Source organism: Hordeum vulgare, chromosome 1H, assembly GCF_904849725.1.
Source record: "Hordeum vulgare subsp. vulgare chromosome 1H, MorexV3_pseudomolecules_assembly, whole genome shotgun sequence".
Taxonomy (NCBI): domain Eukaryota; kingdom Viridiplantae; phylum Streptophyta; class Magnoliopsida; order Poales; family Poaceae; genus Hordeum; species Hordeum vulgare.
Genome location: NC_058518.1, coordinates 4,112,268 through 4,135,321, shown reverse-complemented (window position 1 = coordinate 4,135,321; position 23,054 = coordinate 4,112,268). Strand labels below are relative to the sequence as shown.

General features: G+C 45.5%; 2 protein-coding genes, 1 long non-coding RNA gene and 1 pseudogene across 4 annotated transcripts; 1 reads left to right on the top strand and 3 right to left on the bottom strand.

The window, feature by feature from the left end:
- Window positions 1-288: 288 nt before the first annotated feature.
- Window positions 289-1,344, bottom strand: LOC123424971. Its single transcript, XR_006621773.1, has 3 exons — window positions 1,236-1,344; window positions 1,053-1,127; window positions 289-343 (listed from the first exon to the last, which is right to left on the bottom strand). It is a non-coding gene; the product is annotated as an uncharacterized LOC123424971 (long non-coding RNA).
- Window positions 1,345-8,735: 7,391 nt separating this feature from the next.
- On the bottom strand, window positions 8,736-13,180 carry LOC123424869 (annotated as a pseudogene). Its single transcript, XR_006621756.1, has 3 exons — window positions 12,387-13,180; window positions 10,190-10,371; window positions 8,736-10,052 (listed from the first exon to the last, which is right to left on the bottom strand). The product of XR_006621756.1 is annotated as an LEAF RUST 10 DISEASE-RESISTANCE LOCUS RECEPTOR-LIKE PROTEIN KINASE-like 2.3 (transcript).
- A 666-nt stretch (window positions 13,181-13,846) lies between these two features.
- Window positions 13,847-16,260, top strand: LOC123424777 (rust resistance kinase Lr10-like). Its single transcript, XM_045108504.1, has 3 exons — window positions 13,847-14,654; window positions 14,938-14,961; window positions 15,131-16,260. Exons 1-3 carry the CDS (start codon window positions 13,847-13,849, stop codon window positions 16,201-16,203), a joined length of 1,905 nt encoding a protein of 634 aa, XP_044964439.1. The 3' UTR covers window positions 16,204-16,260.
- Window positions 16,261-16,810: 550 nt separating this feature from the next.
- Window positions 16,811-18,189, bottom strand: LOC123394956 (protein trichome birefringence-like 8). The gene is made up of 3 exons (XM_045089864.1): window positions 17,888-18,189; window positions 17,420-17,809; window positions 16,811-17,330 (listed from the first exon to the last, which is right to left on the bottom strand). Exons 1-3 carry the CDS (start codon window positions 18,187-18,189, stop codon window positions 16,811-16,813), a joined length of 1,212 nt encoding a protein of 403 aa, XP_044945799.1.
- Between the last annotated feature and the right edge of the window lie 4,865 nt (window positions 18,190-23,054).

The following is a 23,054-nucleotide window of genomic DNA, read 5'->3' as shown; positions in this document are numbered from 1 at the left end:
CGCATCAACACAAATACTATACAACATTTACATAAAATTGAGAACTCAGATACGCAATAAATTATGAAATTTTGAATCCACCATCCTCCTTTCTCAGTGGATAGGCAAAGCGAGTGTACCACCAGAGCGGCATAAATAAAGCCATAACAAATTAGTACTTCCTTATCTCTCCCTGTATTATTATAAACAAACAAAAATCAGACAACAAATAAGATGGTACCATTTAAGTGAACATGTGAGATAGTACATAATGCTCAGGGTAAGAAATATAAGACCGGACTACAGATCCCCAATATGATGGTATGGGAATGTCTACACACTCCAGCATTCTCAAATCTAGGCCCTGCAAAAGTTTCAAACCCCATTGTTTAGATGAAACTGTAACTGGCCATCTCCAATATGAAGATTGTATAATCCTCTTTAAAATAAGGCACTGATGGTTGGTAATCTGAAACCTAGAAGAGTATCATTAATTGGGTTCGCAAATAATCTTTTGCTTTGATAGTCCAAGTAAAATAGGCATGTGTCTCAAGATTGCAGTATATATACAAGTATACTTTTGTTCCTTTTCCAGCAGCATTTTGATTGTCCCTCACATGTCTATGCTAAAACAAGGCTATGCTTACAAATATTCAGTGCTTATACAACCAAATCCTAAAATCATAAGGAAGACACTTGTAATTTGCAATTAAATGGATTGATGAACATATTTATCTTTCACAACTCTAGCTTGGCCAGTAGCAAATAATATAGATTTTGAAGTACTATGGTAGATTAACTCTTGCGCGCAAACATTCAGTGCCAGCTAGGATGAAGTGTGAATTGGCAGTGTTTGTTGAGGACACCAGAGGATTGTACTCTAGGAAAAGGTTCAGAAAAACTTTAAACACTTCAGCTCACTTCCTCAATGGTAGCCAATGAACTATAGAGCATACTCAGTGCAATCTCTTTCCATCCTACCGATCAGCATGTACCCAGTTCTCCATACAAGTGACCGACTCCTCAAAAAATATATAAAATCAATCACAAATTGATAGAGAAAAACGAATCACCTGGTGCCCTTCCCTTCCCTGCAGCAAAAGACCACTTCTTCCCCAACATGGAAATCTCAAGGCCCCTTCCACCACCTGTAATAAAAACAATATTCGAAGTTAGCATCACATTATCAGACACGTGCTACAGAGATGCCGGTGGCACACCAAGGCTGATGCAGGTTGGGTCAAAGTCATACTCACACATGTGTTCATTGCAAAATCATTGATCTGGATCCTTATTGAAATACAACAAAGAATCCATGTAAGAAGAAACCTGAAAACCAGAGTACTGCACACAACCAGTGGCGAATCCAAGGGGGGGGGTGCTTCAACAGGCTTAAGCTGCCCCTCCAAAAATTAGAAAACAAAAAATTGCTAGTATTAATCATAAAAAAACATTATCTAAACTAAAAAACTGATAGTTAATGTTTTTTTCTTCACATTGTTAACATTGAGACCTCCCTTTATTTTCTGTCAAGATTCGCCACTGCACACAACCAATCAGCTAGCTTACCCTTTTGCATGGCTAACAACTTGAAAATATTGCCTACAGATATAACAAGAAAATAAATCTATTACAAATGATTTTGAAAAATCTTCTAACTGGTTAAACTTAAATGTCAAACGTATATGGAAATATAAGAAGCTCAGGCTCATACCTTTCTTTATCCTTGAACACATACTGATGATTAGCCTAGGTGCCAAAATCTCAATTATTTGAAAATAGTTCAGCACTTTGTGTGGCACTTGATTTTGCCAGCAGGTGCTAATCACATAAACCTGCATCGTGTTGGCAAATTATTCAGGACAAACCATGGAAGAAATCACATGAAGTCTATAAAACTATTATCCCATCTACTAACAAAAAGTTGCTGGAATAAATTGTATCAACAATAATACTGTACAATTGATTCTGAATATAAACAAACAACAGAAGAATTGATTCAAAGGGAATTGATTCAAGCACGCGCGGCAGCCAAGTCATCCTAGCCTGCGATAGAAAAAGTACTACACAATAATAATTGGACTACTAAATAAGGCTAGAAGCAAGATGAACCCCAGCAAAATAAAAATGCCAAGTCTTACATCTTGAATCATCAGAGTGGCTGCGCTCCATTGCAAGGTCAAATAAGCTTTGCAGGACAAATGCAAGCCGATCACATGCAGTTTCAGTAAGAGGAGCAAGCCATGATCGTGCAGCCGCGCGTGCTATCTCAGCAACTGCCTCAGTCATCCCACTGTTTCCACCTCTTCCAGCATGGGCAAGTAATATGTTCGCAATACCCACGCTAATCAGCCGCTCGCACGCGTTTACCAGGAGCACCAGACTCGATCTGTGAGGGGAACGAAGGGGGGGGGGAAACCCTAGAAGAGGTGAAGCGCGTCACGCACCTGGAAGCGGCAGCGGGGATCGAGGGCGGTGGGGTCGTGGACCATCTGGAGGACAAGGGGGCGGCGAGTGCCCATCTCGACCCGCAGCGGCGCCCGGAGCAGGTCGGCCACATAGGCCGTCGCCTCGGGCTCGGCCGCGTCGTCCTCCCCTGCCGCCTCGGCGACCTCGGCGACGAGGTGCGTGAGCAGGGACACCTTGCGCGCGAGGCGGAGGCAGTCGGCCCGCAGCGGCTCCGCGGCGGCGCCCACGGCCGCGATCTCCCGCACGATCTCCGCGACCGCCCCGGCCGTCGCCGTCATCGCGCCGCCTCGGGTCAGGACTCCGCGCGGAGGACGGGAAGGGGGGGGGGCGGCGGGGAAGAGGAGGGGGAGGGGCATGCCAATCTCCAATGTCAACGTCGCCCATGATCCTAATGGCTGGATGGTCGTGTGATTACAGGGGACGTTGCTGGGCATGTTCTCCTCTTTTTTTTTCTTGCGTGATTGGAAGTTTCGTTGGTGGAGTATGTTCAGCCAATTGTAATTGCTAAGTACACCCAGCAGACGGTGGATTAACGAGGGCTGTTAGATTAAGATCTGTGGGATTAATCGTGGGGTGTTGATTGGTTATTTTTTTGGTGGGGCGTTTGATGGGGTGTCTGTAGTGTAATTCTTGTTCGATTGTTTAATAGTAGTATAGATTACACAATTGATTTTCATCCGTGGCCGCGCATGTTCTTCGGCCAGCCCATCTAGACGCGGCTGTAGGCGCCGGTTGTGTTCCCCGCGTGCAATAGGAGCTCCCTCCACTTATAGTGATTGGAAGCAAACAATCGACCACACATGACTTAAATAGGTAAGGTAAGTGCGGCCCATTCAAATTGATACATTATTTATTTATTTATTATTTAGAATTCTGTTTAAAAAATTATAATCAAAGCTACTAAAATAAGTAAGAATATTTTCTGTCATAAAAAATATTTACACATATAAAAAATAGAAAAAATAATAAAGGTTCATGTTTTTTTAAATGCAATTTACAACAATGTTGGTGTACGTTGAAAAATGTTGAAGCGTGTATTCGTTCATAGGGATGAATATGCGCATGTATACGAACATTTGTGAATGTAATGTGTTTCTGCGAGAAGAAGAGATATCATCATACCTGAGCGACATTTTCAAAGAGGGAAACGACACCCACGGGCATTGACGCCACTCTCAGTCAGCCTGCCCCCCAATCCCCCTCTCCTCCGAGCACGGCGACGGCGCCGCCGCCCGCCGGCGTTCCATGGGGATTCGCAACACCCATCTGTTGTCCCAGGCATCCAAACGGAGGATCCTTGCATCTCCTTGGCGGCATGGCGTGCGCTGTCCACTCACCCACCCAATCTCGCGCATCAATCTCAGTCCGGCCCAACGCAGGGAGTCCACTTCTCTCCGTGTTGTACCTTCAGGCTTGAGTTGAGTTCAGCCGAGTAAAACTGCATCTTAATTGAGGTGATTATTTTCTGGGTTTCAACTAGGGGATGCTCTTCACTGTTATGCTCCTACCCACCACCAGCAGGCAGGCAGGATATTAATACCCAAACCCAACTACTCCCTCTGTACCATAATATTTGTTGTATTTTTCCCCAACAACAAATATTTAGGAACACAGGGAGTAGTTACTTCTTGAGCGTCTACACATTCTAGCCAAAGGCACTCTGAACTAGTTCTTAAGCAAAAAAATCTGAATTTGGTTCGTTGTGCAATATATTTACACATGAGCGAAAGACCCTGGTTGTTACTTACCACTATAAATAATTGTCTTCAAAAATGTTGTAGGGTTTCCTTCTTGATCTGCAATCTGCATCGCCTAGTGATTAATCTAGTAAGTAGGTCTCATGTTGGGGGCACATTTTGCAGGTCCCTCTGCTTGTGTGGATCACATGGCATTGAATGCCCTGCAGTGAGTAGTTGATGAGTAGTAATTGTGGTGATGCAGAGAGAGAGAGAGAGAGGGCAGTCATGATTTGAACAGGGCCTCACAGGTGAAATATCTGTCCAGGATGTAGATGTATTGCTGAATTGCTGAGGGGAGTAGAGTGCTAGTACTTCTCTTGGAGAGTTTGACAAGGTAGTAGTAATAGATAATCACCATTGTCTCTTCTAATTGGTTAATTGGTTTGTGTACATATAACATAACATCTGTCTCTTGAACTTCCTCCTTAATCAGTGTACAACTCCATAGTCTTTCATTCCCAGTGGGTGACAATCTCGGCTTGGTTTAGGCTAATTATTAATGGATCAATAATCTCTGGACAAACTTATGTGTGGAGGAAAAAATTGGCTGGAAGGAGGACTGGAGGCTCCACATCACATGTGAACAGAATGCAGAGCAGAGGAGGCAGCAGCAGAACACGCCCTCTCTCTCTCTCTCAATTATTGAGAGCTCTCACTCACTCCCAGCTCTATTATTGAAGCGCCTTTCTCCTCCTCATCCTGGGTCGATCCAGCCACCACCCGCCGCCGGTGAGAAGCAGAGCACAAGCAGCTTGCAGATCAGCGAATCCAGGAAGACGGCGACGCCGATGGTTAGTCTAGACTCTAGTTCCAATCCATTCTTTTACTCCCTTAGAGCTGCAACATGATGCTTTCCACCGGATGGATGGATTTCAAGCTGCAACCTGATGCTTTCCACCGGATGGATGGATTTCAAGCTGCAACCTGATGCTTTCCACCGGATGGATGGATTTCAAACTGCAACCTGAAGCTTTCCACCTGTGCTTGGTTCCTGCAGGCTTGGATGTTTCATTTCAGTCGCTTTTACTCAAAGGTTTATGTCGTGATATGCTAATTTTTTTCTTGGAAAATGTTGTGATATACTCCCTCTGTAAAAAAATTATAAGAGTGTTTAGATCACTACTTTAGAAAATGATGGAAATATGATGTAGGGTCGTCATGTGCTTGTGACTGTTTTGTTTGACTCCACACTGATGAAACCTGAATGCTACTACTATAACTGTCTTCTCTCATAAGCTAAGAAAAAAAAAGGTGGTTACATTTCCTTTTTCTTATGCAACGTCCAGGTCAGGATATATCATCTTGGAGTTATGATATGTGCGGTTGTTTTTCAGGCACATGAATTTTCAGTACCTGGGAGATTGAGCAAGCAGGACCAACCTGCTTAATTAACTTGGTCTCTGCTTTGTGTCGCGTGCAAATCAAACCAGGCGCGTCGTCGCTGCCGGAAGGATCTACTGTACAGGTTGGTTCTCCCCTTTTTCCAGGTGATGTGTGTGCTTGTCTTGTCATGAGGGTGAGAGAGCAGAGAGGGTGACGTGAATTTTGGCTGAGACTAGACTAGACTGCTGCTTGATGCTGCTGCAGAGTGGGAGAGATAGATAATGAGGATAGATCGATGCTGCACTGCTGCTCTACTTGTTTCGGTGCTCATGTTATTGTCCCTGATGCTCTTGTTTCTACTTATTTTACAGGTTCTTCGTCACAGCCAAATGAGCCATCGACCTATATGGACAGAGACAGAGGGATGTTTGATGGTTCTATGGAATCAATAAAATAAAATGTAGGTGTGTGAGATCTGTTAATTGGGTTGGACTGCACAAAGAAATAAGGGGATGTTGGTACTAGAATGAGAATTTGGTGAGTGAGATTTGGTCACTTGGTTGGAGTTGCCTTCAGCAACCATCATCTGGAAAATAAGAAAACCTCGAAAACCATGGCAGAGGCTGTTGTCGGGCAGCTGGTGATGACGCTCGGGGCAGCGCTCGCAAAAGAGGCGGCCACCTATGGACTATGGTGGAGCACTGTTGTGCAAGGAAGCTGCGGCCTTGAGGGGTCTCTTCGGCAAGATCCGTCGGTCCAAGGCGGAGCTGGAGAGCATGCAAGCGTACCTGCGGGAGGCAGAGCGGTTCAAGGACACCGACGAGGCCACATCCATCTTTGTCGGCGAGATAAGCTGGAGGACTCCAAGCATGGAGGGTTCGCTGGCAAGATGAAGAAGAGGATGAAGCATATCAAGACCTGGCCGCGTCTGGCAGCAAAGCTCCAAGAAATCGAAGCCCAGCTGCAGGATGCCAACCGGAGGAAGAGGGATTACGCAGTCTCTGGTTTGTCTTAGGTTTATCTAAAAATGGATGTATCTAAATACTAAAATATGACTAGATACATTCATATCTACATAAATTTAAGACAAAAAATTTGAGACGAAGGGAGTATAACTTACCTCAAACAACAGCCATGTCTGCCATGTCTCTGTCTGTGTTCGTGCAGATAGGTGCATAGAACGCCAGCATGATAGTTCACCTGGCCAAAGAACTTGTACATGCATGCGCATCATCGCCTGACCTTTGGGATTTTCATGTGCACACAAAGATGAAAACTTAATTGGTCGTTATGGCTAGGTACAACCTATAGAAAACTATATTTAATTCCGGCTGATATCCAGATGTATAGTATTTGAACAGCAAGTCCACGTCGCAATCGTTTCCTATTGCTTTTTTAATTATTCAGAACTTTTCATGTCCGTGGTTTCTTTTAGCCTGAACGTATTTGTTGTAACATCTTTTTGCCTTCTTTTTTCTTCGGGACTCTGCACGTTAACGTTTCTTTTGTACGTACAATTTTGTGTAAGATCCTATCAAAGTTCTTTCCTTATTTAGTCCTAACCGTAAATTCCAGATCCGACAGCTTAATTAGTCTTGATAATGTGGATTAACATGGAGGCTCGTATGATGCATCCAATTAGTAAATATAACATATAAGATAAGATAGAAGATATAAGATGTGCACTGCTAGGAAGGCAGATTGTGACAGGGGCTACCACTTGCGTGTTGCGGTACAAAGCAGTGGACAGCAAGGATATCAGCTTCAGGACCATATCAGCATTATATTCCTGGTGTTGGAACACAAGACTCTTCTGCCCCATCTATTGGGTAACTGACAGTGTCCACACATCTTCCAGTTCGAGACATGGCAATGTCAGTGTTATTGAAATTTCCACACGAGTGACATTTGACAGGACAAGAGTCGACTATGCAGTCACTAGAACACGGCATGGGGTTCCATCAAATAAGACTTGGAAATATGTTGAATTATTATCATGAGAGCATGGTCATATGCTTCTGGAAACCCAATCTTGATTTATGTTGTTGTAAATTAAAGACCTCCGTCAATGAATTTGCGATTGAATGTTATTTCTTGGGGGGTCTTATTTGTTGCACTGGAAATGGAATGTATGTAAGTTAGCTTCCAAGTAATGTTGATTGAATGTTCATCCAATAATGCAAAGTTCATCTGTTTTTCTGAGAAAAGGAACACAAAGTTATCTAAACAAATATTTGTTTCTACAATAAGGAATAGAGGTGCTCTTTTTCTCATCTGTCCCATCACAGGGGGGGAATCCATCCTTCCGAGGAACCAGACGAGTGGTTCTGACATGTATATCGACCGAAATTTGTATATAAGAGTAAACAAAAAAAATCATATATGTTGAATTTAACTGAAATTACTCTGTTGTTTCTGCAATAACAAGTGCAGGACTAGGAAGGCAGTTTGTGACAGGGGCTGCGGCTTGCTAGTAGCTTCAGTCTTAGGGTAACATATCACAGGACCACAAGATTTTTCTGCCCCATCTACTGGGTAACTCACAGTATCCACCCATTCTTCAGAAATTGCAACTGTCACTGTTACTAGAATTTCCACACTGTGACGGCACCCCTTGTCGCACACACACACAAGTACCGTTTGACAGGACTGGATTGCGCCAAGTCTATGCATCCAATACAACACGGCAGGGAGTTCAATTAAATCAGAGTTGGAATTATTATTTTTCCTGCCTACGATCGAAGACGACGTGTTAGAAGATCAGCTGTGGCATGTGGCTCTGTTCTTGAATGTGTTATTTAATTCCATGACCGCGACGATTTCTTAGTGGCAAAGAGGGGGAAAAAACTATCTATCTATGTCTTCGTGCACAATCCTGAAGGTTAGAATATGCGAAACTTCAACAATGCGAATTATGCAGCTGGAAACGCAACCTGGAATGATGTTGCTGTAAACTAAAACCGCATCTCAATGAATTTGTGATGAAATTGGAGACCAATGGTTTTATGGGTCTTTCATATGCAAAAGAAAAGAAAATGCATGCAAGCTAGCTTCTCAGTGGCAATCTTCATCCACTAACTGTATGTTCTGTGAAAATGTTTCTCAACAAGAAAAAGGCAGCCTTTTGTCACCTCTCATAGACTTATTTGTATCAAGAATTTACTATTCAAGTAATATTTTTCATCATAATTTATCAAGAGTAATGAACAAACAAATAGATGGATGTAAGATTTCATACTTATTTGATGAAGTTGCTCCGCACAGCAAGCAAGGCAGTTTGTACAAAGCATCTATACTGGGTTGGTATTGTTACAACAATAACTTTTACAGATAAGTGCATCACTCCAGGATACATACATATACACATACATACATACATACATAATAAGTTAATACCACATATTGTATCTATACCTCACACATCGTCTTCCTCTGACACCACACTCAATCCCTCCTCCGAGACCGCCGTCAGCTCGGAGGTGAAATGGTAAGAGTCCTCCACATGGATGTGTCCTTCGTCACAAAAAAACGGCCTTGAAGGCATCTGTAGGTCATCAACCCCAGCCTCCAGAATCTCAATGACCTCGCTCATCGTTGGCCGATCACGAGACCTCATCTGAATACACCATAATCCGACAACACACAGCTTCTTCTCCAGCTCGTGCATGTCGGCAACAACTGGAGATATCTCACCCGCTTCTTCCCGAGTCAGCTGGTCGTACACCCATGACGGATAGTACGCCTGACTTGAGGACCCCATGTTTGGATCAGCGTTCCTTCTACCGCCAGCCATCTCCAGCAGCAGCATCCCGAAGCTGTACACGTCGGACTTGCTGGATATGACGCCGAAGCTCCGGGATATCATCTCGGGGGCTATGTAGCCAACGGTTCCCCGCATGGCGCTCAAAGGAACGAAACTGTCGCCCCTCGGGTACAGCTTGGCAAGCCCGAAATCTGCGACCTTTGGGACGAAATTGCTGTCGAGAAGGATGTTGTGCGGCTTGATGTCAAAGTGTAGAATCTGCATGTCGCACCCTTGGTGTAAGTAGTTGATCCCCCTGGCAATGCCCAGAGTGATCTCGTTGAGCTTGTCCCATGAGAAGCTCTTCTCAGCAGAGAAGATGTACTTGTCCAGAGAACCATTGGGCATGTACTCGTAGACTCAGGCCCTTCGCATTTCCTCCGAGCAGAACCCCATGAGACGCACAACGTTGACGTGGTGGATCCTGCCGATGGTGGAGACCTCGCTGATGAAATCTTCTCCATTGCAGTTTGAGTTGCCCTCCAGCATCTTCACGGCAACATGGACACCGCCTGGGAGTAGCACGCCCTTGTACACGGAGCCGTAGCCCCCTTGGCCCAATTTATCTCTGAAATGGCTTGTGACTGAAATGATGTCTGTGTAGGCATACCTCGTAGGGCCAATTATTTGTTGAATCCTGAGGAACTTCTCAACTGCATCAATTATGATCCTTGTTTTCCAGTACTTGTAGGCTAGGAATATCCATACAGCCAGGGGTGCCAACAAGAACCTACATAGTACTGCCCAACAAGGCGACACATACAGATGTAAGATAGATGAACGTGTCGTCATATGTGTATGTCCTAGATTGTGGCCATGACGATTAAAAATATGTAAATTCAATTTTGGAAGTAAAAGGCATATAATTGTCACGTACCGAACAAGAACTTGGGAATAGCAATCGCAGATACTATGGTCACAACGACCAAAACAAACTGTGTTGTGAAGTAGTGATCGTCGGACAATTGAGTCACACATTCTAAGAAGTGCACTTCACTCCAGAAAAAAACATGAGCCCAATTCACAATGCCCGCACCAGATGATTGCTCCTTGAAGTAGCTGCAAATTATACCATTTTAAAGAAATGTATTTAGAAGGGAGCATGGTTCTATAGATAGGGTAAATTCCATTTGTGAACTAATTCAATCCCATTTGCGCACAACAACAGTGTTCGATTTCGCTACCATGTAATTCAACTATACGTTGTATTTGGACTGTTGTTTTAAAATTTGACATAATCTGACCTATGCCCGACATGGATGGAATAGTGCAATTGATTAACAGACCTTTGCTACTGTTAGAAAAGTAATTTGTCTGTATTGAAGGCCCAAGGGGCATATATATATTACACATGACTTGAGGTGCAAAAAAAGTAAACATAGACTAATAAGAACTCCTAAACTAATACTAATACTTCCTAACACACTCCCCCCCTCAAATGCAAAGCGTATGCAATAGCATTGCATTTGAAGAAGTGTAATACTAAAAAAATGATAATCCAAATCCGCGTCTTGGGAGTGTCGTCGTAGCATGAAGAGTCTTCAAAACTTGTGAGTCGCCGAAGGAGATAACGAAGAGATGGCACATCAGAGGTAGACACCGCATCACTTGAAGATACAAGATAAGTATCAAGAGAAGATGGGTTATCAAAAGAAGATAGCACATCAAGAGAATAAAACATTGTGCAGAAAATCATAGTCCACGACAACCGACGGCGAAAGAAGCTCGGTGGTTAAGGCACGATGAACATAGATTGACAATGCAAAAGAAGTCCAGAAAATCCTATAAAAAACAACAAGGGCAAATAAGCCACAAAAAGTTGTATAAAAAGGATCAGGACCGGAGAAAGGCTGACGGACTACGGTATGGTGGACTCTCATGCATGAGAAAACACAAAATATCAACGGATTTGGTGGACGCAGCGGAAAACAAGGAAGCTAAAAGCTAGCAAGCATACACGACACAAAGATGCAAAATCCATCGTGTATGCAGAAGACATTGTACTTTTTTTTAATTATTGTTGTTGAAATCAAAATGGGAACGGAGCAAAAGCTAGCACGCCCCCAGCCACGTACGTGACAGAAAGGCAGCAGCTAGCATGCATGAGCGAACGCAGCAACTAGCAAGCAGGCTAGCAGGAACGCAGCAGTTGAGCAGTGCAGCAAAGGGCAGCGGGAATAGAGCATGAAATTAGCAGCAGCACGCAGATGGAACGGACGGGCGGAAGCATTGGATCAATCAGCCGGCAGGAGCGTTGATCTGCAGGGCACGAGAGATCTAATTGGACGGCGGTTTCAGCTCTTGTAGGCGGATGGGATCCTGCGGGCGTTGACAGGAGCCGCAAGCGGGATGGCGGAGCTGCGGAAGCCATGCGCGCCAGATGACGGAAGCCGGCAGGAGAGCCAGGGGAAGCAGTAGCCGGAACAACAGCAGCAGCCAGCAAGAAAAGCATCCCCGATCTTGGGCCGTCTCGATCTGGGCGGACTGGGGCGGCGACAGGATCCAAGGCGTGAGGCGGCGCGACCGGATCTGATGAGGAGGCGGCGGCGGCTGGATCCGAGGCAGGAGACCGGCGCGACCTGCAGCGGCGGGTCCTGGACCAGCGACGGGAGACGAGGCAGCGCGAGATCAAGCGGGATGAGGCGGCGGCGGCTGGAGGCGGCGGCGGCTGGAGGCGACGGCGACCGGGCTGTAGCGGTTGACCAGATGGCTGCAAACCTGAGAAAGCAGCGACGACCACGCAAGAAAAGCAGCGGCGACGCGCGAGATTGGATCGGGAGGGCGAGTTGCGGCGCCCGAAAAAAATAAGCTAAGCTCTAATACCATGTTAGGAAAGCAACTTGTCTGTATTAAATGCCTAATAAGGAAAGTAAATATAGACTAATAAGGACTCCTAGACTAATACTAATACTTCCTAACAGCTACCAATTAGCATTAAGTGTGTATAAGTACAAGATGAATTAATGACGAGTGTGTATGTGCTCTATGGGCTTAACAGCCCGACATTAATTCTTGATAAAAGTAGAGAGTAGAGAAACTAAATTAGGGAGGAAACTGAACCACAGGGTGATCACCTGATTGAATTGTTGAGGCATAAATTGATGTTTTTTCTTAACTTCATAGAAGCAGAAGGCCCCGTGGTGTCCACAGGAAATTGGACAGTAAACCCCTTACTTATGACTTGTATGATATCTGCATAACTTGCATTCTGTAGCTGTAGCCAATCAGAATAATACTCGTTACCAAATGGAATATTGGCCAGGTATCCACAATAAGGCTCAAGATCTTCAACCATACACCCGTAATAAGACACCCAGACATAAACATGTGAATTTTTGGCACTCAGGCAAGCAACGGGCTTGTATGCACTATTCTTCGCTACTGCTCGTGAACAATTAGCAAAACATGCGCTGTAGTAGCTTTGAGTGACCAAATAACGAAAGCCAGGTGGTGAAACTGAATCAATTCCGCCCAAGGTATAAGAGTATTCAAAGTAATGAAAGTATCGAAAGTAAGGAAGGTGATTCCACAATGGAAGAGGGCAGCTGCTGATGGTATCGAAGTTAGGATCCATGACCCAGAAGTAGGAACTGGTGTAGTTGATGGCAGTCACATAGTATGTTCCTTTGTTGATGTGAATTGTAGCCTTGCTACTGGTGCAACCCAGCTCGTATGCTTCAACACCACATTCAAGAGGATCACCTCGCCGACGGAAGGGAGGTCGTATGTCTTGCAGATGCCCACAGGAGAAAGGTGTGCAGCCATCGTCTCGTCCCTGGACATGATCTGCTGCAAGAACTGCAACGAGGGAAAAGATAGTTAAGGATTGCAGGGTAATGGAATGATGAAATGCACCGGGGTTCCCCATGAAAGCTTTCTCACAGATGCACTAGGGACTTGCTAAGAGTGCTAAGGGGGAAGAATTTCTCTCGATTGTGTAGCTAGGACTAGAAGACGACCCAAGACTTGGAGTCTTCTGTATCATCAATGTTTCCAGAGATTTTCCACACTGTGACAGCTGCCAAGACTTGGAGTCTTCTGTACCATCAATGTTTCCAGAGTTTTCCACACTATGGACTAGATTTTCCACACTGTGACAGCTGCCAAGACTTGGAGTCTTCTGTACCATCAATGTTCCCAGAGATTTTCCACACTGTGGACTAGATTTTCCAGAGGCTGAACCAAGTCTGCAATCACACTAAATCCACAAGAGCATGGCATGGACTATCCCAGTTAATAGTGTCTGACTCTGACTGTGACTCTGACTGCATATACCAATTAATAGTGTGGTTGGGATACTGATTATGACTTCATTGGTATATACACGACGCAGGAAAGAGGAAGATATTCTCTCAATTGTGTAGCCAGGAACAGAAGACGACCCAGACAGCAAAGAGTACTTAACCAAGTCTGCTCTCCTCAACCTCAAGCCTAACTATGAGTAGAGCGGGGAATAAGTGCTGTTTCTTTTTGCATTTTCCACTCCACTTCTTCTTCTTCTTCCTCTCCATCTCAGTTACAATTGTACGGAAAGATGCGTAAATTACTTTCCATAGCCCTGCTGCTGCTGCTGCCTCTGATCAACCACGGAATCTACCTGGCAACGGCATGGGACGATAAAGATTTCTTCAAATACTGCCCACCGTCCCAGTGCAGCGAACACGGCCCAGAGATCAGGTATCCTTTCTGCCTTGAATCCAGCAATACATCATCATGTGGATGTCCCGGCAGATCAATCAGGAAGTTAGCATGCTCTGGTCAAGACACCATCCTTTTTCACCCAGTTCTTGGCCCATACAGTGTCAGTGCCATAGATTACAGGCGTTCTTCAATGAAGATTTTCCCGCTTGTAGACCCATGTTTGGTGCTCAAGCAGAAGCTCGTCATCTCCAGAAACTCATCATCTCCACAAGTTGATGTTTTCAACGATAAGATGCCAAGTCTTGACCGATTTTTCTTCCGGAGTTCTACTATAGTCCTGGTGCACTGTTCAAGAGAGTTTGCACCTGGTGCTGCCGATGGGATTGCTGGCCCAGTCTCCTGCCTTAGCAACACAACCCACTACTTTTATTTGGTGGATGGTTATGTAGAAACTTCTATTCTTCCGTTGGACTGCAAGGTCATCCCTGTATCAGATGGTGTCGGTGTCAGTCTGACACCCATGTATCAGAGTTGCGACCCAATAGACTACCCACAGTCCTTCAAGGAAGATGCAGAAACATTCCTCAGTTCTGCTGAGACCACGGTGTGTTTGAATGAATACATATGCAGACAATGTGAGCTAAGTGGGCAACGCTGCGCGTTCAGCTCACAACGGAATCTACCATTCTGTATGCCTGGCGGTATGATCAACTCTAACTCTCTAGAACCATGTTCAATTGCATCATCCTATTTTATTTGTAATGAAGTTTTGAAGTCTATTAAAATTTCACTTTATAATTTCAGGTGTTTGAATCTCCACGAGCCTTTCTGTCAATTATTTTCCTTTTAAAATAGCACCACAAGTTATTTTAGTAGCCTTTTAAATGAAAGCCATTTGACAGTTTAAAAAAAATCGACAAGTATAATTCATTTATGTTTACTAAACCATGGTCGGAGTCTCATCCTCTTTTTTGGTATTTGCAGGTTCCCATGTCAAAGTCATCGCAGGTACTACTCTGACTGCAGTCATTTCAATTACAAAATCCATATTATGCAAATCCCTATTGTTGGCTACTCTGAATCTTGACGTCCTCTTATCCGATTATCCACATAAAACTAAGTAATGGCTTTTAATTCCCAATGCAATATGCTGATGTCATATTGTTTGTTTATTCAGCTACGTCATCGGTGGCCGCATTTGTTGTTCTTTTGTTAACGGTGGCCACTGTGCTTTATCTTTCACTCAAGACAAGATATAACGCGGAGATACATTTGAAGGTCGAAATGTTTCTCAAGACATATGGAACATCGAAACCCACGAGGTACACTTTCTCTCAAGTTAAGAAGATGGCAAGACGGTTTAAGGAAAAAGTAGGGCAGGGAGGATTTGGAAGTGTCTACAAAGGCAAGCTACCAAATGGAGTGCCTGTGGCAGTCAAGATGCTAGAGAACTCTACAGGAGAGGGAGAAGTATTCATCAACGAAGTTGCAACCATCGGACTAATCCACCATGCCAATATTGTCCGCCTCCTGGGATTCTGCTCTGAAGGAATGAGACGGGCTCTTATTTACGAATTCATGCCTAAAGAGTCACTGGAGAAATACATATTCTCTGATGACCCTAACATTTTTCAGAACCTTCTGGTACCAGACAAGCTGCTGGATATTGCTTTAGGCATCGCCAGAGGAATGGAGTACCTACATCAAGGGTGCAACCAGCGCATCCTCCACTTTGACATCAAGCCTCACAATATCCTGCTCGACTACAACTTCAATCCAAAGATCTCAGACTTTGGCCTTGCAAAGCTGTGCAGAAGGGACCAAAGCATCGTCACATTAACTGCAGCAAGAGGCACAATGGGTTACATTGCACCAGAGGTATACTCCCGGAACTTTGGGGGAGTATCGTACAAGTCAGACGTGTTCAGTTTCGGCATGCTGGTGCTAGAGATGGTGAGCGGAAGGAGGAACTCAGATCCAAGTACTGAGAGTCGGAACGATGTTTACCTCCCGGAGTGGATCTACGAGAAAGTGATCAATGGGGAGGAGTTGGCGCTTACTCTGGAAGCGACTCAAGAAGAGAAAGAGAAGGTGAGGCAGCTGGCGATGGTGGCACTGTGGTGCATCCAGTGGAACCCGAGAAACCGGCCGTCGATGACGAAGGTTGTTAACATGCTAACAGGGAGGCTGCAGAGCCTGCAGATGCCACCAAAGCCGTTCGTCTCATATGAAAACGAACCTATGATGTAATAAATCAGAAGAGGGACTACCATACTCTGTCAACATTCAGGGACTGGCATATATATATACTCTACCGACACTGCGTACGGTGCTTTCAGTCCGTACTAGGTCTGGATATGTATGAATAATCACTGGTCAGTGGTCAGTACCATTGTAATAATAGTAGTCTACAATGCAAGATACACGGTTCGCAATTGGGCTTGTATTTTAACAGCTACTCCTATATTTATCGCTGCATAAGTTGTGAACAGCTCTTGTAAAATTCAACACTCTGTTGATTACCTTAATTATTCTGTGTCCACTCTCGTATTTCCTCTGCATTGCAGTCCGCCCACATCCGACAGTTCGTGAATCTCAGGATATCTGATGGAGCACAAAGTGGATGTGATCCACATTCACACATTTTCACTTGCACATCAGATAAAATGCCACCAATGAATCGAAATTCCACATATAATAACAGACTAGTAAATCAGAAACCGTGGGAGGGAGAGGAGTGATGTACCTCTTGATATTACTGGAATATGAGAGGAATCGAAGCGCACTAGGACTGGTCCGATCTTGCCTTCCAAACAATATACATGCACACACAACCACATATATATTATGCATCTACCTATCTATTAATCGACCCCATGTCGAATCCCATGGACACGAGGTGCCCGTACATCATCTGGTTCCACACGTCCGGCACACCCGGCAGGCACCAGTGGCTACAATCCTCGGGCGCATCCGATGGCGTCTCGGGCTCCCGGTACCGCGACGGATGCCCATCCCTCCTCAAGCCCGTCGTGTATGTTATGTTCAAGAACACCGCATCCTTGTTCATCCCATGCCGTCTCCTCATGCTCCGTGCCACACTCGAGATCATTGTGTTGATCCACGAGTGCTCCTGCTGGTCCCTCTCACTCGTGATCGTCGTGAGCGGATCCCATTGGTCCGTGCAGGAGCCACCCGTGTCCCATGTCCGATTGCGGTAGTGTGATGGGGAATAGCTCCTGAAGAAGAGGTGGCCCCTCTTGGAGAGTCGGGGATTGGTCAGTGCCCAATCTTTCACCGTCTGCAAAGACCGTCGGAATGCTTCCTTGATGTTTGTTGTCACGTTGAACCGATCGCCCAGGGTGAAATAGTTTCCTCTGCAAGCATTGATTGCAGCTCCAGTCAAATAACTAACCATTGTGATAACAATGTAAAAATTTCATGTGGCAGCTAGCTAATTACATACGATTTGATGGTCTTATGCAGGTTCCACCAGTGACCCGTGTTGAGGACGAGCACATCGGCGCTGGCCCAGCGGGCGGCATGCCACGGCACCACGTCAAGCCGGATGGCCCTCTTGATTGCGCCATCGCTCGTCGGCGGGAGACGGTCGACCTTGACGAGCATGGGCGCGCGGTAGTACTCCATGGAGAGGTTGTAATCCGCAAAGACCATGGAGAGGTAGCCCTTGTGCCGGCTCAGGGGCTTCCCGAACTTCTCTTTTATCCTCGAACCGGCCGGCACGGCGGCGGCGAGCATGCACAACATGGACTCCCATTGGTTGCGACCGATGGAGTCGCCGACGAACACGATCCGGCCGTTCCGGCTCCTCTCCAGCATATCGGACGCGTTAAACCTATCAAATTTAAACATGTAAGTTCTATTTCATTTGAGATGTCAATGACGATAACGATGACGATGAATACAAACATACTTAGGGAGGTGGCAGCTGCCATGGCGAGGTTGCCAGCGCCACTGACGAAAGGACGAGTCGTTTCGGCCGTTCTGCATGCAACGGAAGCCGGGGTCGAGGAACGGGCAGTCCTCCCCATAGGTCGTGGTGGTGGCGGTGATGTCCCTCACCCATTTCCCGTCGGAGTAATCGCACCCACCGTTGACGTGGTTGATGAGACGCGGCGGTGACCGAGTCGGGAAGAGGGGCTTCTGTGTGACGATGACGGAGAGCACGAAGAGGACGAGCAAGACGGAGAAGATTGTAGCATGTCTAACATGCATGAGGTTGGTCTGTGGCTATACCTGGGTGGTGATTGAAGGCTTGAGAGGAGAAGGAGGAGAGTGAGCGAGCGAGTGGCGCTAAGAGCATCTCTAGTAGAACCCTCAAACCCCCAAACCCTTAAAAATAACCGCTTTTTTACAGTTTTCGTCCGAAAAACGGCGTAGACTAGAACCCTTAAACCCTTAAACCCGTAAATATTTTTAGAGGTCCAACCCTCAAACTAGTTTTGAGCCTGTAGAAGTGAGGGTTGGGAGGAGAAACTCCTCCCAACCCGCACTCCACCTCAGCTCCAGCGCGGGAGGGATTTTCATCCCGCTTCCGTCTCCAACCGCCGCCTCCTCGCGCCCGCCTCGCCGCCATGGAGGGCCCCGCCGCCGCCGCCTCCTCGCCGGCCGCCGCGCACGCCCCGGCTGCCCCCGCCCTCGCCCCTGCCGGCCCCGCGCCCGCCCCGGCCGGCCCCGCGCCCACCGTCGCGCCGCCCCGTCCGCAGCGCCGCCGCGCCCCCGCCGGCCACCGCGCACGCCCCGGCTGCCCGCGCCCTCGCCCCTGCCGGCCCCGCGCCCGCCCCGGCCGGCCCCGCGCCCACCGCCGCGCCGCCCCATCCGCAGCGCCGCCCCGCCCCGTGCCGCCCCGTCCGCAGCGCCGCCGCGCCCCCGCCGGCCCGCGCCCTCGCCCCTGCCGGCCCCGCGCCCGCCCCGGTCGGCCCCGCGCCCACCGCCCCGCCGCCCTGTCCGCCGGCCGGTCCTCCGCAGCCCCGGCCTCCCCTCCGCTGCCCAGAAGGTTCGAAAGTTATGTTAAATTCCAGTCATTGTTCAGAGATTGTTGTGTTCCTTTTTCTGTGAGCATGCGACATTGTTAATTCTATCATTATTTGGTGTTAAGTTATATCTGTCTTATTCTATCATGTTCATTCTCTTTCGAATCCTAATTTTGATTTGTGTTTTTTTCTTTTGATTTGTGTGGATCTAGCGGTTTGTAGTGATAGATTATGTCTCTTGTTCTTAGGGAGTGCTGTAGAAATTTTCTGCACTAGTATTGCTCTGTCATGGATTTGTGTTGGTGCTCTGTCATGAATAGACGCTGCAGGCGCCGGTCCAGTATTCAGTTTTGTAAGTGCATTAGTGGTGGGATTTGGGGTTGGGATCTGGACTCTGATTGATCTCTGAATTTATGAATGTATTCTCTTGTTGATCTCTGAATTTATGAATGTATAATAGACCTATAATGTGGAAGAGAAGCTTAGTTTTTCTGTCTCTAGAGTTCCATATTTTTGGAGTCTAACAGGCAACAACCAAAGTATCTATTGAATTTTATCTGAAGAACATTCTGTAATCATATATCTAATGAAGCTTGGACTAGATAATAGTATACTGAGTTTGCAAGATAAAATAAGGCTGATATGCTTGGCATGAATAGAACTGATGTGAAGTAGAATGGTATACATCTTCATTTCTGAATATGTTTCCTATCAGAGTTTTAAGGGTTGGGGTTGGGGCAAAGACTAGAACCCTCAAACCCAACCCTTATAACGGAATATTCCGTTATAAGGGTTGGGTTTGAGGGTTCTAGTCTTTGCCTCTGTTTTTCAACCTTTAAAAGTGTCAAAAATGACCAATTATCAACCCTTAAAACTGATTTTAGATTTAAGGGTTTGAGGGTTCTACTAGAGATGCTCTAATGCCATGCCAAAAGCACATGCAAACCTCCGGTTAGAGTCTTCATTAATTAATTAATAGGTTAGTTAGGTCAATCATCATCTTGGTGTGACTCTTTCTGTGCAAGCACTCTTTTTTAGCTTGGTAAATATGTTATGTGCCCTTTTTCCCATCCAAAGTGTAGATGAGTTGTTTGAAACGATTGGCTGTCCAATTTAAACCTAATGTGTCTACTTACATTGTTTTTACGGATGAAAATGATATATTTCATCTTCTTGATTTACATAATATTCAATTGCGAACCTTAGGAACATTCGTCCTCATGTATGAAGAACTAAGGCTTAATTTGAATGAGACAAAGAATATTGGGCACCATTAAGTATAACTAAATAAAATAGAAACAGGAAAGCAAAGATTGTGAGGTGTGCATATGATCCTCTTCGCCTGTTATTGAGCCATTGTGAGGTGTGCATATGAACCTCTTCGCGTGTTATTGAACCCACCTGACAAGGGTCAGCTGTAACCAATCTAATGCACATAATAAGCGCGATGCTGGTGAAATGGATTGCGAGAGAAGTCAAAAATAGATCAAAGATCTTCAACAAGTGGGGGAATCCCCCATCTAAATATATTGCTCGAAGGTTGTAACCACCGTTTAAGTGAAGGAAAAGGTATGACCGCCATGCAGAGGCAGCGACCTTGTGAGCCTGCTACTTAAGCCTATGATAGATATCACATAGCCAATTCATCAATAATAACTAATAAGGCGTGCGATGAAGTTGTAGAGCTATGCTAAACGATCTTGTTGAAATCCATGGCATTCCTGGAGACACAAATCTTCCATGGAATAATGAGTAGCACCGAGGACAAGATGGAGAGGTCCAAGCCGGGGTGCATCCTGCACGCCCAAAGCTCGTCGATGCAGCGAGGTGGGATGATGCCAAGATACTGCCATACCATGTCAGCGTGCGGGCACTATATATATATATATGTGTGTAGTGTCCGCACCAGGGAAGACGGAGAGCAATGGACAGACGGTGTCGCTCTAGATGTGCTTGTGGTGAAGGTGTTGAGCTTATTTCTGAAGAGAAGTCATGATAGGATCTTCACATGGTTAGGGACTCTGGATGTCCAAATAGCCGTAGCCTTTGTGTGTCCAAAATTCCAAATCATCTTGAGCCATGGCAGGTGATAAGCCGCACGGGTGGAGAAGGGGCGACCACCGTGAAGGAAGAGCAGATCATGGTCCGCACAAGTCATCCTGCAGAAGCAGCATTAGATAGACGGTTCCACACACAAAACTCTAAATCATACTCCCTCCTTAAACTAATATAAGAACATTTAGATCATTACTTTAGTGTTCTAAATGCTTTTATATTAGTTTACAGAGGGAATAGGTAAATATGGTCGCCACTCTGACAAAACAATTAGTAGCGTGGGTAAATAAAATTGAGAAAGCGAGAGCTAGGGGCAAGTATGTGGATCCAAGTGTATGGCACATGCATATAATTCAAGAAATGTGCATATCTTTTTTATCCCTGTAACCCCATGGCCCCAGGATGCATTACCGAAATAACAGAACAGTTGTTCAGTACATGCGAAAAGTAAAGCTTCATCCAAACAGAAGCTGTGCACTCAGCCGCGGCGAGGCACAAAATAATGGTTCAATGTAACAATAAAAACATTAACAAGTAATCTGTATACTAACAGTTTTGTTTATACTTTCATTTACATACCCGCTGCGTTGAGGGGAGCAGGGCATGGCAGGTCTCTGTGCATATAGAACATATACTAGTGTGTATACATGAGAGCTTCTCATATACATGAAGTTGTGATAAATATTTCATGATCTGTCGAAGACATATACTAGTGCATGCATTGATTTTCTAGGTGCACTTTATAGCATTTTTCAAGGTTTTAAATTATCCTCATTTTCACAACTAAACAAATGATGATATGCAAATGATCATGCTGCACATTACAACCCTTATAATTATCAGTTACTAAATCGGGGATGTCACAGCAGAACACCTTCCAGTTCCCACCAAGATGATAATCCCCAAGCCCTCGACCACACACGAGGTATCAACTACCGTATGCAACCTCCAGTATATATGATCACAAATGTCACTTGGAAAAGGTTTGGCCATAAATTAGGTGTACAACTCTTGCTAATGGTTAGGAAATCACAACCATAAGAAAATAAACTTTGGAGATGAACCCAATAATAAAGTTGCATTTTTATATTACATATACATATCTCGACGAGTAAGGTTGAGTACAACAAACACGAGCATCTTGACGTGAGTGAGGAACTCCCCTCCAGCGCTCAGCTGCTTAGCGTGGAACCCATGATCACAGTTGCGTGCGATGTAGCAGAGCATTTCCACCCATACCGTTGCGACCATCTCCCACCGTTTAGCTGCCCCAACTTTGCTGTCGAGCACACAGTCCAAACAGTTCAGGCCATCATATATACGAGCTAGACTGTTTGTACGTATATGCTGAAAGAGATCTGCTCTTTGACTGCAGAATCTCTGGAGGAAGTCACTCTTATCATAGTTGCCATCTTTCCAAAATGTTCCAATAAACTGCATATATTCTTTGAATAGTAAATGCCCGTCAGAGTCAACCATCAAGTTGCACTTGTAGACCAGGTGCATGATGTAATTGGACAAGTGTTGGCTGCAGGTTCTAAACTTGGAGGGCGTCTCATCCCGCATTAGGCATATGTCTGTCACAAGATGCCAAAACAAGGCACTAAAGACAAGATCTGTAACACCTCCAAAGGTGTCGCTGACTTTCTGTTGGGCTTCACTAAACCCAGAGGAAGAAAGAATATGAGTTGCCCACTCGGCACGGAAGCTGGTCAACATCAACCTCCAGTTATTGTCGTGCAGTTTATCAAGGAACAGCTCCTTTACCTCTGGGGAGATGGCAACATGTTTGGTTGTGTGGTGATATTGCTTGATGCCCATACGCCACATCATCCATTTCAGCCATCCATATTGCTTTCTCGCCTTCTCTTGGATTATTTCATCAATCATGTTATACTGCTGCAGCTTACCTGACCACTCCAATCTGTCGTTTTCCGAGCCTGGGCGGAGGCCCTTGAGGATACTAAGCACAATTCTTGGACTATGGCCTCCTCCTGGGCATACCTTGTATGGCCAATATGATGTCATGAGCCACATCAATATAGAGGATAT